This window comes from Orcinus orca, chromosome 3, assembly GCF_937001465.1.
Source record: "Orcinus orca chromosome 3, mOrcOrc1.1, whole genome shotgun sequence".
Taxonomy (NCBI): domain Eukaryota; kingdom Metazoa; phylum Chordata; class Mammalia; order Artiodactyla; family Delphinidae; genus Orcinus; species Orcinus orca.
The window spans coordinates 94,177,799-94,194,178 of NC_064561.1; the positions used below are offsets into that span (position 1 = coordinate 94,177,799).

The 16,380-nt window shown below is 38.9% G+C and overlaps 1 protein-coding gene across 1 annotated transcript in view; it reads right to left on the reverse strand.

The window, feature by feature from the left end:
* Positions 1-16,380, reverse strand: part of MCC (MCC regulator of WNT signaling pathway) — a 430,805-nt gene that overhangs the window by 343,313 nt on the left and 71,112 nt on the right. The window contains exon 2 of the mRNA XM_004267446.4: positions 11,057-11,304. Coding sequence (XP_004267494.2) covers positions 11,057-11,304 — 248 coding nt within the window. The remainder of the gene's footprint in view (positions 1-11,056; positions 11,305-16,380) is intronic.

Genomic DNA, 16,380 nt, shown 5'->3' on the forward strand with positions numbered 1-16,380 from the left:
TGAGGTACTATTAATCTACAAGAGAAATCTAAATTATTTAATATCTCAAGAAATACCTGAGAATCCACTGATCTTACACATGCTTGCTTAGAAGTTTAAAAACAAAATACATCATACTTTGTTTCTTTGTTCTGTCTGCAGTGACTTCAGGATGGAGAGATGAAAGCCAGTGTACCATAAATAGAATTTGACATCTTAAGTGCAGAATATTTAAAGTTTACATGCACATAAACATACAGAATTGGAAGTTCAAATATACCCAATACAGAAACATTTCCATTCTGATAGATAAGTAACATACAAATGACGCTTGATCATTCTCACTGTCTCAGATGATGTCAAAAACATTTGTTGTCTTTGGTTTTGTTAGCTGTTTTATACTTACATTTTAATATGTGTGTTCAATCTTCTGAGAACACACAACACCTTAAATAACCAATGAGGACATAACTTGGTGATGCCGGGGACGGGGGAGAAATGATTTACAATATCCTATCCCACTGCCTTGTTCAGAAGGTCGCTTAGTCTGTTCATGGCAAATGACATGACTTCTCAGACTAAACCCAAACAGATTTTCTCTCTATTTTAGTGTTTCACACTTTCCCTGGGTTAGGGAAAAGGAAAATGTTTGGTTTTAATGGACGCTGCTGATCTTCAGGTTACTAAATCTGTGAGATATATTAAGGCCATTATGATGTTACATCCTTAATTACACTCATAATTTGAAAGCAAGATTTGCCACATAGAAGCTCCTGCTGGGTAATCAAGATTTTCCTGCAGGATTGCTTCCCTGTATATGCTGAGTTGAAACCTCTATTCCTTTTTTTTGTTGTTAAAACTATCAAAGCCATTGCAATAGCCACTCCAGAAAGTGCCTTTGCTGGTGACCGTGACAGTGTTTGGGCAGCCTTAGATCCTCTTTATTCCTTGACCCTGATGGACTCTGTAGGTTATTATCTGGTACCAGAGTGATTGTCAGCTCAAATGTCAAAAGCCTTAAACAGCCCAAGAAAACAAACTAGAAGAGAAAGAAGCTCCAAGGTTCATATACTTTTAAAGAGATCCTTTAATACAGTGTTTCTCAGTCTTTTCCACCCAAGTACTCCAAGGTAGATGAGAGAGAGAGAGAGAGAGTGAGTGTGTGTGTGTGTATACACACACACACACACATATATATATATCGTCTGGTTTCTGTGGCTAGGACTTCTAATACTATGTTAAATAGAAGTATTGATAGTGGGCATCCTTCTCTTGTTCCTGAATTTACCGGGAAGGCTTTCAGCTTTTCACCACTGAGTATTAGTTGGCTGTAGGTTTGTTATAAATGCCCCCTATTATGTTGAGGTATGTTCCCTCTATATCCACTTTGATGAGAGTTTTTATCATGAAGGGATGCTGAATTTTGTCAAATGCTTTTTCTGCGTCTATTAAGATGATCATGTGGTTTTCATCTTCCCTTTTGTTAATGTGGTGTATCACATTGATTCATTTGCCTCTGTTAAACTATCCTTGCAACCCGGGAATAAATCCAATTTGACCAAGGTTTATGATCATTCATTGTATTGTTGGATTCAGTTTGCTAATATTTTGTTGAGGATTTCTGCATCAATATTCATCAAAGTTATTAGCATGTGATTTTCTTTTTTTGTAGTGTCTTTGTCTGTTTTCGTATCAGGATAACGGTAGTCTTGTAGAATAAATTTGGGAGTGTTATCTCCTCTTCAAAATTTTGGAATAGTTTGAGACGGATTGAGAAGGATAGGTTTAAGTTCTTCTTTATGTGTTTGGTAGTCTTCCACAGTGAAGCCATCCAGTCCTGGACTTTTATTTGCAGGGACCTTTTTCTTTTCTTTTTTTTAAATTACAGATTCTACTTCATTTCTAATGATCTGTTCAAATTCTTTGCTTCTTCTTGACTCAGTCTTGGCAGGCTGTATGTTTCTAGATATTTGTTCATTTCTTCTAGGTTGTCCAATTCGTTGGTCTGTAACTGTTCATAGCATTCTCTTACGATTTTTTTGTATCTCTGTGGCATCTGTTATTTCTCCTCTTTCATTTCTTTTTTGTTTATTTGGGTCCTCTGTCTTTTCTTCTTGGTGAGCCTGGTTAAAGGTTTATCAATTTTGTTTATCTTTTCAAAAAAAAAAGCTCTTGGTTTCACTGATATTTCCTTTTGTTTTTTTGGATTTCTGTTTTATTTCTTCTCTGATCTTTATTATAGCCTTCCTTCTGCTGACTGTGGACTTTGTTCTTTTTCTAATTCTTTTAGGTGGTAGGTTAGGTTGTTTATTTGAGATTTTTTCTTGCTTTTTGAGGAAGGCCTGTATCTCTGTCTAATTTCATTTAGCATAATACCCTCAAGTTCCCTCCATGTTGTTGCAAATGGCAGGATCTTCTTCTTTCTCATGATTGAATACTATTCCATTGTACATATATACCACATCTTCTTTATCATTCATTTATCAGTGGACACTTAGGTTGTTTTCCTATCTTGGCCGTTGTGAATAACGCTGCAATGAACATGGGAGTGCAGATATCTTTCTGAATTAGTGTTTTCATTTTCTTCAGATATATATCCAAAAGTGGGATTTCTGGATCATATATTAATTCTATTTTTAAATTTTTGAGGAAACTTCATAGTTTGTTTTTTTTTTTGGTACGCGGGCCTCTCACTGTTGTGGCCTCTCCCGTTGCAGAGCACAGGCTCCGGACGCACAGGCTCAGCGGCCATGGCTCATGGGCCCAGCCGCTCCGCGGCATGTGGGATCTTCCCCGACGGGGGCACAAACCCGTGTCCCCTGCATCGGCAGGTGGACTCTCAACCACTGCACCACCAGGGAAGCCCCATAGTATTTTTGACAGTGGCTGTACTAATTACATTCCCACCAACGGTGCACAAGGTTCCCTCTTCTCCACACCCTCACCAACAACCTATCTCTTGTCTTTGATGATAGTCATTCTAACAGGTGTAAAGTGATATCTCGTGGCTTCAATTTGCATATTTCTGATGATGAGTGATGTTGAACATTTTTTCATGTGTCTATTGGTCATCTGTATGTCTTCTTTGGAAAAATGTCTGTTCAAGTCCTCTATTTTTAATCAGATAGTTTGTTCTTTTTTTGCTATAGAGTTGTATGAGTTACTTACATATTTTGGATATTAACTGCTTGTCAGATAGATGGTTTGCAAATATATTCTGCATTCTGTAGGGTGCCTTTTCATTCTGCTGATTGTCTCTTTGTTGTACAGAAACTTTTAAGTTTGATGCAGTCCCACTTGTTTATTTTTTGCTTTTGTTGTGTGTGCTTTTAGTTGTCATATTAAAAAAAATCATTGTCAAGACAGTATCAAGGAACTTTTATGTTTTCTGCTAGTAGTTTTAGTTTTACAGTTTCAAATCTTACATTTAAGTTTTTAACCCATTTCAAGTTAATTTTATGAGTGGTATAAGATAGGGGTCCAATTTCATTTTTTTGCATGTGAATATCCAGTTTTCCCAACACCACTTATCAATGAGACTATCATTTCCTCATTGAGTATTCTTGGCTCTCTTGCCAAGTATTAGTTAACTGTATATGCGTGGGTTTATTTCTCAGCTCTTGATTCTGTTCCATTAGTCTATGTGTCTGTTTTTAATACCACTACCATATTGTTTAGATTACTATGCCTTTATAATATAGCTTAAAATCAGAAAGTACAATACCTCCAGCTTTGTACTTCTCTCTCAGGATTGCTTTGGCTGTTTGGGCTCTTTTGTGGTTCCATACAAATTTTAGGCTCGTTTTTTTTTTATTTCTGTGCAAAATGCCACTGGGATTTTGATAGGGGTTGCAATTAATTTATAGATGGCTTGGGGTCTTTTGTATTGCCTCATATTCATAATACTTTCATAAACTTCTTAAGGGTAATTCCCTATATATATATATCACTTATCTACTGCTATGTAACAAGCAATCACAAAACTTAGTAGCTTGAAACAGCTGCAACTTACTGTTTCTTGTGATTCTGGGGTCAACAATTTGGGCTGGGCTCACCTGGGCAGTTCTCCATCTTATCTCACCTAGGATCATTAACGTGACTTGCAGTCATCTGATAGCTCAACTGGGGTTGGAGAAACTATGATGTGCACATTCATGTGTCTGGGGCCTCGATGCTGGTTATTGGCTGGGCCTCTCTGTGCGGTCTCTCACCATTTGTTAGTCTAGCCCAGACTTCCCTGCATGGTTGCAGGAATGTTCCAAGAGGTGAAGCAGGAAGCTGCAAGGCATTTTGAAGCCTAGGCTCCAGAACTCGCACAATTTCACTCTTGCCACATTCTGTTGGTCGAAATAACCCACAAAGCCACCCTAGATTCAAGGGGTGTGGGAAAAGAGCTGAAAAATATTGTGGCCATATTTTTCAATCAAGGACAGCAAACCTTCTCCTTCTTTTGTCACTTTAGCAGCAAGTGTCACAGTGAAGGCATACTAGACACTAGCTGAAATGAACTCAATGTTCTGGTACTTTTATTATATCCAGCTTGAGACTATAACCTCAAGATAAGAATAGATTTAAAGGAAAAAATTAATCTTGAAAAGATTGATCTGTAACACATTACTTGGACTAATTTTCTTTTAAAAAAATGCCTAGGTCCAAACACATGTCTTATTTGAAAGGAATAGTTCTACCTCAAAGAAAGAGGCCCATGCTTTGAAGACTGACAATAAATCAGCAAATAGTTACTAAACCTAAGACTAGGTACTATGAGTATCAAACAGTTTTGCTCATTGATATGTTAATTTATTGATCAAACGTTCATCCAGTGCTTGGCATGTGTGAGGCTCTCTGTTATTCACCCAGGATACATAATCTAGTTGAGAAGAAAGAAATATAAATGTACAATTATAACACAGGATGGTTCATAATTACAGTGACGGATAGGCATAGGATATAATAGAAGCACATTTAAAAACAGAATGCATTAAAATTTTTACAATTTGGCTTTATGACAAGACACACGTGAATCTCCTAGTTGCAAAATATATGTGTACATGTCAGTTTAATGTAGCATTATTAAAGCCTTTTGAGGATTGCAAGAGTATATATTGAATGAAAAGATAGGAGGCAAGATTTACACATAGGACCATGTGGTGGCCATCTGCTCTTTTTACCTGCCCTGCATCCATTTACTCTTCTTGTGGTGACAGTACCTTGATTCCCTCCCTCCTTTCCTCAACTCTCAGTCCATATGATGTGGATAGAAACAACTCCACTCCAATCTTATAGGTTGAGTGTGGGGTCCAGGCCTGGCCAATCAGACCACTGCATTCTTCTGGCCACAGGGACTTGTTCAAGGATAGGTATATGACCCAAGAAGACCTAATGAGACCAATTTCCAGGAATTTTGTGGAGCTGCTGTGAAGAGAAAGATCACTCTTTTCTCTTGTAGTTACTCAACAGAACGGGAGTAATCCTGGGGCTGCTGTAGGCCACAGGAGCCTGAGAATAAAGCTATTTCTGAAGGAAAGGGTTGAAACAGGGAAAGAAGAAGACTGATGGCATTGAATCTCTGGAGCTATTCATGCTAGATCTAACTGCCTAGATCCTCCAATATATTCACATTTTCTCTCTCCCTCTCCCCTCCCTCCCTCTCCTTCTCCCCTTCCCCTTTTCCTTCAAAATATTAGTGTTGAGGGTTTGTGGCTTGTCACCAAAAAGCTCTAACTAATATAGTACAGAAGGAACAAAACTCAAAACGTAGGCTTGAGGAGAATGTATCAATTAGAAGGCCAGCATTATTGAAGCTAAGCGTCCATGTGAAGAAGTAATGGGGAACAAGATGGAGTAAGGTAGGATGAGCCCACTGGATGGTAAGGAGTCTTGACATCCAAAAGAGTTCAGAGAGTCTCTTAAGTAGGCAAGAGAGAATCAGTGCATTTTTACCATAAGTACGTATTTAAAATATTTGGAAGTCATAGCAGCATCAACTGGAATTAGACAAAAAGAACTGTTAGAAGGAAACCGCAGTAATTCAGAGGATGGGGAGGAAGACCCAGATCTGGACCATGGCAGGTCTAATCTGAGACGTATGAACAGGTGAATCAGTGGGTATTAGGAACTGCTCAAGGCCAGGAAGGACAATGATTAATAAAAAGGGATACAAGTGGACTAAGTTAATCAAGAACTAAATCTACCCAAATTAACTCTAAAAACAGTCAATCTACAGACAGTCGTTGACAGTATTCTCAGTATGCAACAGAAGAACGTTAACATGGTACCTATTATTTAAAGAATGTAGAGGCCTCTAGGGGTAGGATAAATTAAATAAACATATTGTTAAACCCTATGACATAGGGCTTAGAGTATGTAAAAAAACTACCAGTATCACCAACAAAAAACCAAACTCCTTGAAAACTTCAACTGGGCTAAAAACTGCTGTGACTTTAGTCTGGTTTTATGCTAACTGAGCAGTATTTTTAACAATGAAACACTCTCAATGAGTGATTTTATTTAAAAGACTCTGTGTTAATTATTAATTTCTCATCCAGAGTCCATAGAGAGCTTAAACCACATTTGATTCTCTAAATTTACCAGCCATAACTCTACATACTAGTGTCAATGCAGCTGAATTGGAAAATGCCCTCTGTCTCACTTAATTTAACCTGTTTTAAGAGTTTAGAAAAATATTTATACACATAGACAAAACCCCAACAATATTTAAGAGTACCATTCATTCTGAAAAAATTGGGATGTTTCAGGACTAGAGGTTTCGCATATATTAACTAATTTTAGTTTTAATTTTTTTTTTTTTTTTTTTTTTTTTGCGGTACGCGGGCCTCTCACTGTTGTGGCCTCTCCCGTTGCAGAGCACAGGCTCCGGATGCGCAGGCTCAGAGGCCATGGCTCACGGGTCCAGCCGCTCCACGGCATTTGGGATCTTCCCGGACTGGGGCACGAACCTGTGTCCCCTGCATCAGCAGGAGGACTCTCAACCACTGCGCCGCCAGGGAAGCCCTAGTTTTAATTTTTTAAAAGCAAGATACTAAACCAAAATTCAGGGGGCTGCTTGTCTCTTTAAATGTGCCAAGGAATCAGGATATCTCCTTACATTTCCTTCCTCAGACTTGTGGGGTTTGGAGTCCTTCCTGTCTAACTATGTATTCTTTGATCTAACTTTTTACTTTGAGTTCCATTAAGGAAAATTCTTCCTATTAGTTTCTCCAAGAAACTTAAGTACTTTATATGCTCCTTTTGGACCACAGGGGCACTATCAGAGCAGTAATTAATGAAGCTGACACATCAGGTGGGAATATATACCAAGGAAAGGCCAATAAAGCATCTTTGAAGATACAGGTTATTGGAAACTGTGCCCAGTTTTCTAATCTTAGCATAAGTTAAATTTAGTTGCATTAATTAGCAGATTTTAATGTCTGCTGTCTTAAGCAATGTTTTAAAACCATGGGGATTTGATTCAAATAAGTTCCTGGACTCTCTGAGACCTGACCAAAGGAAGAAAAAAAGTGCTCCCAAAGATATGAAAAGCACAGACCTCATTAGGCAAGCTTGCAGGCTCATATCAGCTCTCCGCAGACAATTCAGCCATTTATTTTTTAGTGGTCATCACCCTGAAGCAGTACCTCTTTCACATAATTCACACATTTGACAGGAATATGTAGAAATCATGTCTAAAGTTCACAGCTTAGTTGAAGTAAAAAACTGTTTATTTAAAAGGGCACGTTTGAATAAAGGTTCTGTTGGAATTGCTAACATACATAAATACCTAATGCTAGGAATTTTTTAAAATTCCAGAGTCTTCCCTCATCACAAAGAAAATTGAAAAAAAATTTAAATCACAATTTTTTATATGTGATTTAAATTTTAAAAATTTTTAAATAAAAAAAAATTTTTTTAATTTTTATTGGAGTATAGTTGATTTACAATGTTGTGTTAGTTTCAGTGTACAGCAAAGTGCATCAGATATACATATACATATATCCACTCTTTTCTTAGATTCTTTTTCTATATGGGCCATTACAAAGTTTTGAGTAGAGTTCCCTGTGCTATACAGTAGGTCTTTATTAGTTATCTGTTTTATTATTTTTTTCCCTTTAAATCATATTTTATTGCATTTTCCTTCACCTAGTCATATTATGGGAACTAAGAGGCTGTTCTTGTTGTAGTTATCTATTTTATATATAGTAGTGTGTATATGTCAATCCCAATCTCCCAATTTATCCTTTCCCCCCAAAATGAAAAGCTTTTAACCACAAAATTTTTAAATGAAAATTACAAATAATTATAACGAATCTAGATTATTTATTTTCCAATGGGAAATTAGGTAGCATACACACAACCTTATAACTATTTTGGCATAATGCATGCTGTCACTTTGCTGCCAAAGAGATGGGCTTCTCTAACAGGCCTTGTCCTCAGATCCCTCCTCAAGACCCTGGGCACCATGTGTCTGCAATTGCTGGAAGTGGTCTCTGGATGGCAGTGCTCTTTTTAGTTTGCATCTTGGTCATGAAGATGAAGTTTCTAAGCAAAAGTTGCAGGGGAGTCAAAGAATTATCTCTTTCAATAGGTGATGTCTTAGTGTTCTCAACTCCTTAGTAGCTGTGTGGCTTAGAGCAAATCAATGAATTTCTCTGAGCCTCAGTGTCCTCCTCTACACAAGGAGGGTTCTATTCTAAACCTGGAATGTAGTCGCAAGGATTAGAGATGATAATGATAATTAACGTAATGTTATTGTGTATTGAAAACCTAATGTGAACAGGCACTGTGTAAGAACTTTACAAGTGATATCCCACTAAGTCCTTCCAAATACCCTATAATGCAGGTATTACTACTCTTTTTTTTTTTTTTTTTTTTTTTTTTTGCGGTACGCGGGCCTCTCACTGTTGTGGCCTCTCCTGTTGCGGAGCACAGGCTCCGGACGCACAGGCTCAGCGGCCATGGCTCATGGGCCTAGCCTATCCGCGGCATGTGGGATTTTCCTGGACCGGGGCACGAACCCACGTCCCCTGCATTGGCAGGCGGATTCTTAACCACTGCGTCACCAGGGAATCCCTATATTAGCTTCTTTATTCCTCCAAATAACAATAATTGTTCTCACGTAATACTTAATGAGGAAACTGAGACACAGAGAGATTAAGTAACTTCTCTAGTGCTGTGTAGGCAGTAAGTGACAGAACCAGGATTCCCACTCACATAAGCTGCCTCTGAAGCTTTAACTACCAGGATAAATTGGTAAATGGTCTTATGTGTGCTGGCATTTCCTCAGTTCATGATACGTTTTACGATTCACCTCCTCTCACCTCTTCTTTCTCTAAGAGTATGTGGTTATAGAAAAGGATAAAAAGGAGTTGTTTTTCAACTCTTTCTTTAGTTGGGGCAATCTTATGAGACGGTCAAACCAATTAGATGTGGGCAGCAGTTCCATCAAAACCATTCCTTTCAAGATATTTTATAAACACCACACATTAAAATACAATTTTCAACAGTTAGTATAATTTTTTTTCATACAAGTATTCCTTCTGTAAACACATTTGATACACATTTATATATTACTTTAATGGCTATATGGTATTCAATTGTTGAAACATACCACAGTTTACTTAACCCTTCAAATATATGTATGTGTGTGTGCTTATGTACTTATAGAAGAAGTCCAAGTTCTTGGCAGAAAAATTAGAAAATACAGCTTAGCAAAAAGAATTCTACTCATCCTTTCATTTAATAAACCAATTCTTAGTGTCCATTTTACATGATGCAACCATTACAAATCATGTTTTCTAATGCTATTTAAAAGCATGAGGAAAATGCAGAGGAAAAACTGCAGGATACAAAATTATATGGAAAGTATGTGAAAAAATATGTAAGAAACAATTAAATCACACATACACACACCACATGAGAAAGAGAGGGAGAAATGTAAACAGTAGTTGTTATTTCTGGGTAGTAAGATATTACGGATGGTTTTTGTTTTCTTCTGCTTGCCTTTTTTTCCTTATTTTTCTGTAATGAACATACACTAATACTCAGAAAAATGTTAGCTCAAAAATTAAATATTTCTACATATTACACTAAGAGCATATGAATTACCAGATACCTAATTTGCAGCTAAAATGGAATGCATTAAGATAGCAAGGCATAGGGGATAGGAGGGCATTTTTATTATTTCAATTACTCAATAATAATGCTCCCAATTATTCCACTGCCCAGAACACCATTCAGGGTGTGCATGTCTCTGTGTGTGTGTGTGTGTGTGTTCTGTGGGACAGTACAGAATCATCCAAGCTAATTAGTATGTATTTAACAAATGATGGACAATTAACATGGAGCTTCACTTCTTGCCACTAGATCTACCGAGCGGAGAAAGAAACAGAGAGGGAGATCCAGGAGACATTTCCAAGGAAAAAAAGTTCCCTAAAGTATAGGCAGAAAATTCAGATACTTCCTGTATCCCTTGGTTCAGGCTATCCCTTTAAGATGCATTTTTTCTTTTCAACTTTTTATAAACATACTAAAAATATGTATATTTGAGTTCTCAAAAACATGTACAATAAACCCCATGTTCCCATCACTCAGCTTCAGTAATTATCAACATTTTTCAGAATTTTCTTTCTAGTTGCTTATCTTGCATTAGTAGGAAACAATAATACTTAGGAACAGGAAAACAGTTTGTAGAAACATTTTTACACATTAAATAAAAAAGAAATGGTTAAAAACCTCACTGTGCAGATCTGAACCAAGCTTTGAAGAAGTCCCTAAAGAGTTTCTGAGACCTGCTGATTCAATTACCACCTTTCCCATCCAGTTTGCCCTTCCTCCCCAGTAGCTATTTGAGTGCATTATTACACTTGGGAAATGGAAGAACTAAAATAAAGAAAGCAGTAAACCAGGAACTGGGAAGCCACAGGACAGAACTGGGGGATTAGCAAGCGCTCACCCAGAGCAAGTGTGGTCCAGAGGACAGCCTGGGGACAAGAAGGCATCAGGCTGGGCAGGCCAGTCTCACGAAGGTCACGAAGTGGGGACAGGGGTGCATTATGAACTGTCACGGGGTTGTACCTACCCAAACTGTTGTCACTGCTCGTGGGCCAGGAAGCAATTCTGTCCCTCAGCTTCTTCTTTTTACAGGAATTGTCTGACTTCTCAGAAAGGCCTACTTCCTCCTTCCTAATTTCTCTGACGAGCTGCATGCGGCACCTTGTAAAATCCTGAAAGGAAATCTTCCCATTTTCATCAGCGCCCAGTTGGTTCATGATCTCAGCCACAGACTCTTCCATGTTCAACTGGCGACAGACCATCAACAAGTCATTTCTACAGAAGGGATTGAACAGAAAAACGGCTTGTTAGGAGAGACATTTAAGCTAGAGAAAATAGTTAATGAAAAAAAAAGAGTATTTCTTGAATACACCCACACGTAGGAAACCTATTTCCACATTTCTCATTGCTTCTGGAAAAGTGCTAAGTGTGCAAAAAGATCTGTTCCACCTGGGTTATTCTAGACAAGAACTCTATTACTATTTGGAACAGTGAGGCAACTTTAAATCCTTTGTTCTCTTTTTTCTTCCGTGTCCATGCCCTTTCCTCCTTTTCTTTCTTTTGAAATTGACAAAGCACCTGTAGAGGGTAGCATTGTTACCTAACTGTAAGATAAAGTTTCAGAACATAGAAAAGATATTGTTTCCACTCTTGGCAGAGTTGAAAATCTCGTCAAATTGTAAAGGAACAACAAAGATTTTAACAAGCTTGACTTTTCAGCTTTCTGGACCAATCAGCTAATTTTAGTACTTCTTTAAAATGTTATTTAATTTCAACTTTCATGACTCAGTGCTCGCCTACCTCTGGTTTTTCCTGATTTTCTTTGAGTATTTTCCACCTTCTCATCAGCAATTAGTAAACCCTAAGTCTTAGGGCAGGGATCAAAATCCCAAAAGTCTTCCAGGTCTAGGAGTTAATGTAAACGTGTGAAGTGGGTGGAGTTAAGATAAGAGGGGTTTCTGGAGTCTGTGGCTGGACCAGAAAAGTATATTCAGCCTACAGGTTCTCAAGTTAAAGAAAGAGAAAGAAAAAGAATAAAAAAGAAAGAAGAACAACAACACTATGCCGGCCAAGAACATTTATCTGGAGGACATCATCTGACCCTGCACAGATAAATCTTGTTCTTTTCTCTCTTTCTAAACTCTTTGGGAAAATACTTTGTTCAGATTGATCCAACTCTAAGTCTCAATAAAGGTGAAAGGATTATGAATTTAAGAGCTGGAAGAGATATTAGGAACTGGGCCATGGTCACAAGAACAGCTAATTAGTGCTCCTGTCTCAACACACCACCAAACCCAGTCATCTGGAGACCATGACCAATTTGATGTTTGCTGATACCTGAAACCTAACCATGAAAAGATCAACCCTTCTCCAGTCACCCTTCACAAATTCCTTCTGGTCCATGCTAGTATGATTCCCCAAGTTCCCTAGGCTCACAGAATTGTAGATATTTTTAATAGCTTCTCATTCACTCCATTTTAACCCTAATTCCCCCCATCCTCGTCCCTAGTATCCAATCTCTCATCAAATTTCTGTTGGTCCTGTCCGTGAAATGCTTCTATATTTACTCTTTATTATGTTTTTCAATACACATAACACTCTCCAAAACCTTCTCAGTTTATACCAGGTCCATTATATTAGCTTCTTTAGTTGATCACCTTGCTTCCATATGCCATCCATTTTCGTGTTTCATAAAGAATTTTGACACACAGCTACAAGTTTTAGTTTATCTTGTTTGTATGTCTGTGTATATATGTATAGTATATAATGCTTATGTGTATATATTTATGCTTTTATTTGTAAGATAGATGGATGGGTAGATAAATAAATATACACATATGGAAGGAAGTATGGTAGATTAAATAAGTCCTAATTTTTCATTTCTCTGTAGAACAGTTATACGTCTATACCCTTGCCTTGGCCTTGGGGCCAGGGACACTCATGGTAGGTATGATCTTTCCCATCATTTTAACTTCAGGCTTGACATCTGACTTAGCCTCTGGGATGTATGTGTTTATCTAGTTAATCCCCTACTGGGCTTGTCCCCTTTTGCTTCTGCCATTATTATGAGAAGAACAAACCATGATAGCTATTAACCCTCTAGCCTGGACCCCCAAATGAGCCACTTCAGCTGATCTGCAGACGTGTAGCATAAGAATCACTGCAGCTGACCCAAAGGTATGTAATCAAGAATAAATTCTTATTGTTTATGCCAATGAGATTTTGTGATTGTTCCCCAGCAATAGCTAACTGATACATTGGAATAATTTTTTGATCTAGTCATATGTTTATTTTTTTGCCCTTTGCTGAATACAACCTGTCTGATATTCAGCTGGATTCATCCCAGACAGGAATGATTATGATTCCTGTAGAACAGGAATGCAGTACTGTTTATGTACTGCTTACATAACAGTAAAACAGGAATGCAAACAAAAAGAAAGGGCCAATGTTCAGGTTCTACATCTAAAAAAAGAATTTCTTTATCATGTTTTTAGACAATAATCTTAAAAATTAGGCTTGGTGGGAGATAAGTAAGTTTTCTAAATTTCAGAAGTTCACATAATAAGATGTTAACACTAATATTTTCTGAATAGTAGGAATATGGTGTTTTCATTTTCTTATTTTTGCCTATTGTATTTGTAACTTTCTAGAATGTACTATACTACTTTCATAAATTGCTATGTCATTTTATAGGTTTTAAAAATGAGCATAATAGGCCTTCCCTGGTGGCGCAGCGGTTGAGAGTCCGCCTGCCGATGCAAGGGACATGGGTTCGTGCCCCGGTCCGGGAAGATCCCACATGCCGCGGAGCGGCTGGGCCCGTGAGCCATGGCGGCTGAGCCTGCGCGTCCGGAGCCTGTGCTCCGCAACGGGAGAGGCCACAATAGTGACAGGCCCGCGTACCGGAAAAAAAAAAAAAAAATGAGGATAATAATAGCACCTATCTCTTAGGGTTGTTTTGAGGATAAATGAGATGATGCATGTAAAGCACTTAACACAGTTCCTGGCACATATTAAGTACTCAATAAATAGTAGCCATTATTATGATTATTTTATAATTATTGATCATAAATCTTTAACAATGTCCCAGTTTCACGATTAAGTCTTTAGTAATTAAGCACAAACTGCTCAGGAGAAAATAGTGCTTATTGAACTGAACTGACTCCTTCACTAAGTGGAGCAATCTATCTGTAGAGGCTCGCCTTCCTCCCTGCCTGTGGCCCACTTACACTTGGGCGCCCTGGTGAGAAACCCAAGCCTGTCCAAGCTTGAGAAGCCCCATTCCACAAAAAGCAGCTCAAAAAAGGATTTGTGTTCTAGAAATGTCAAATGTCAACTCAGAGGAGAATGCATAATTTTGCATCTTTATTTAAAAAGTGTAGGTCACTGGGCTTCCCTGGTGGTGCAGTGGTTGAGAGCCCGCCTGCCGATGCAGGGGACACGGGTTCGTGCCCCGGTCCAGGAAGATCCCACATGCCACGGAGCGGCTGGGCCCGTGAGCCATGGTCGCTGAGCCTGTGTGTCCGGAGACTGTGCTCTGCAACGGGAGAGGCCACAGCAGTGAGAGGCCCACGTATCGCAAAAAAAAAAAAAAGGTGTGGGTCACTGAGAGACTCTCATAAAAGGTCAAAAACAAAATACAGTACATCCTACTAAATTAAGTCAGACAGTAATCTTTAAACAGCAGTGCTAGTTTCTAAAAACTAAATGAAAGCTAAAGTTTCTCAGTATAGAAACACAGAACTAGCAAGAACAACTAACAAACCTGCATGGCGAAATGCTACTATCCCCATTTTATAGATGAAGATGTGAAGGCTGAAAGAGTCCCAGAGCTAATATGTGGCAGAGCCAGGAATCTAAACCAAATCAGTCTGATTCCAAAGCTCTTGCCCTTTCCATTCTACCAAACACCGCCTTGGATGTCAATGATCCTTAAACTTTGGCCTCTGAACACAAATAAGGACAGCAATCATAGGAACAGCTTGATGATCAACAGTCATTAAAGAACAGCACTTTTATCTTAAACCAGAAAGACTACATATATCTATATATGTGCTCCCCGACTATGTTAAATACGGATGAGAATAATATTACATTTTGATATCAACATGAGAAAACAGTTACAAGAGAGAGAAAAAAAAACTCCAGGGAGTTCCCTGGCGGTCCAGTGGTTAGGACTCTGCGCTTTTACTACGGGAACTAACATCCCGCAAGTAAGCCGAGTGACACAGCCAAAAAAAAAACAAAATCCCAAAGCTCTCCTTTACATATAAGAGCAAGCCCAGAGAACTTGATCACAGTTTCACTATCAGCCATTGTGCTAGGGCTGTTTCAAACAGCTCGCAATGAATTACACGCTCCTGTGACTACGCCCCTTTGCATTATGTCTTTGCCTTTCCTCCCATCAACAGATGGAGGCTATTTCCCTGACCTTGAATCTGGGCTGGCCTTGTGACTTGCTTTGACCAGTGGAATGTGGCAGAAATAACTAACGTTCTAGGATTCATGAACACATGCCTTATGACGCCTTGTAGTTTCCACTTTCAGCTCAAATCCTTCCAGCTTCATGCTGGCCTTGTTGCCCACTCAAGGCCACAAGTGGTCTCTTCCTTCTTCCAGCATTTAGCACCTGTACCATTCATTCAGTGACTATATACAGCCATGGGACAACTTTTAGGTTGTTGTACTAAACTTTCATTTCTCTTTCTCTTTTTTAAAAAATTATTTTCCGGGCTTCCCTGGTGGCGCAGTGCTTGAGAGTCCGCCTGCCAATGCAGGCGACACGGGTTCATGGCCCGGTCTGGGAGGATCCCACATGCCGCGGAGTGGCTAGGCCCGTGAGCCATGGCTGCTGAGCCTGCGCATCCGGAGCCTGTGCTCTGCAACGGGAGAGGCCACAACAGTGAGAGGCCCGCGTACCGCAAAAAAAAAAATTATTTTCACACACTCAAGTCTTATCTTCCCAACCTGACCACAGGCTCCTGGAAGCCAGTGGCCATGCATCAATCTCCCTTAAGATCCGTGCAGCACCCAGCTGCATGTACACCCATCTGCACGTACACCCAGCTGCACGTAAGATCCGTGCAGCACCCAGCTGCACCGTACACCACCCTGTACACAACAGAACTCCATCACATTTGTTTTGATAGATGGATTTGTAAACTCTCAGAAGTTAAACATGATCATTCTTTTGAAGGGGTTCCCCACTTCATCTGATATCTTCCCACAATACCTGTCTTTGTATCTTCCCACAGAAGGCAACAGCACATGGGATGCTCAGTGAGTATGAATGACCAATGGGCACCGTAAAAACAAACAACAACCTTGTAGCCTTAGTGACAGAGCAACATA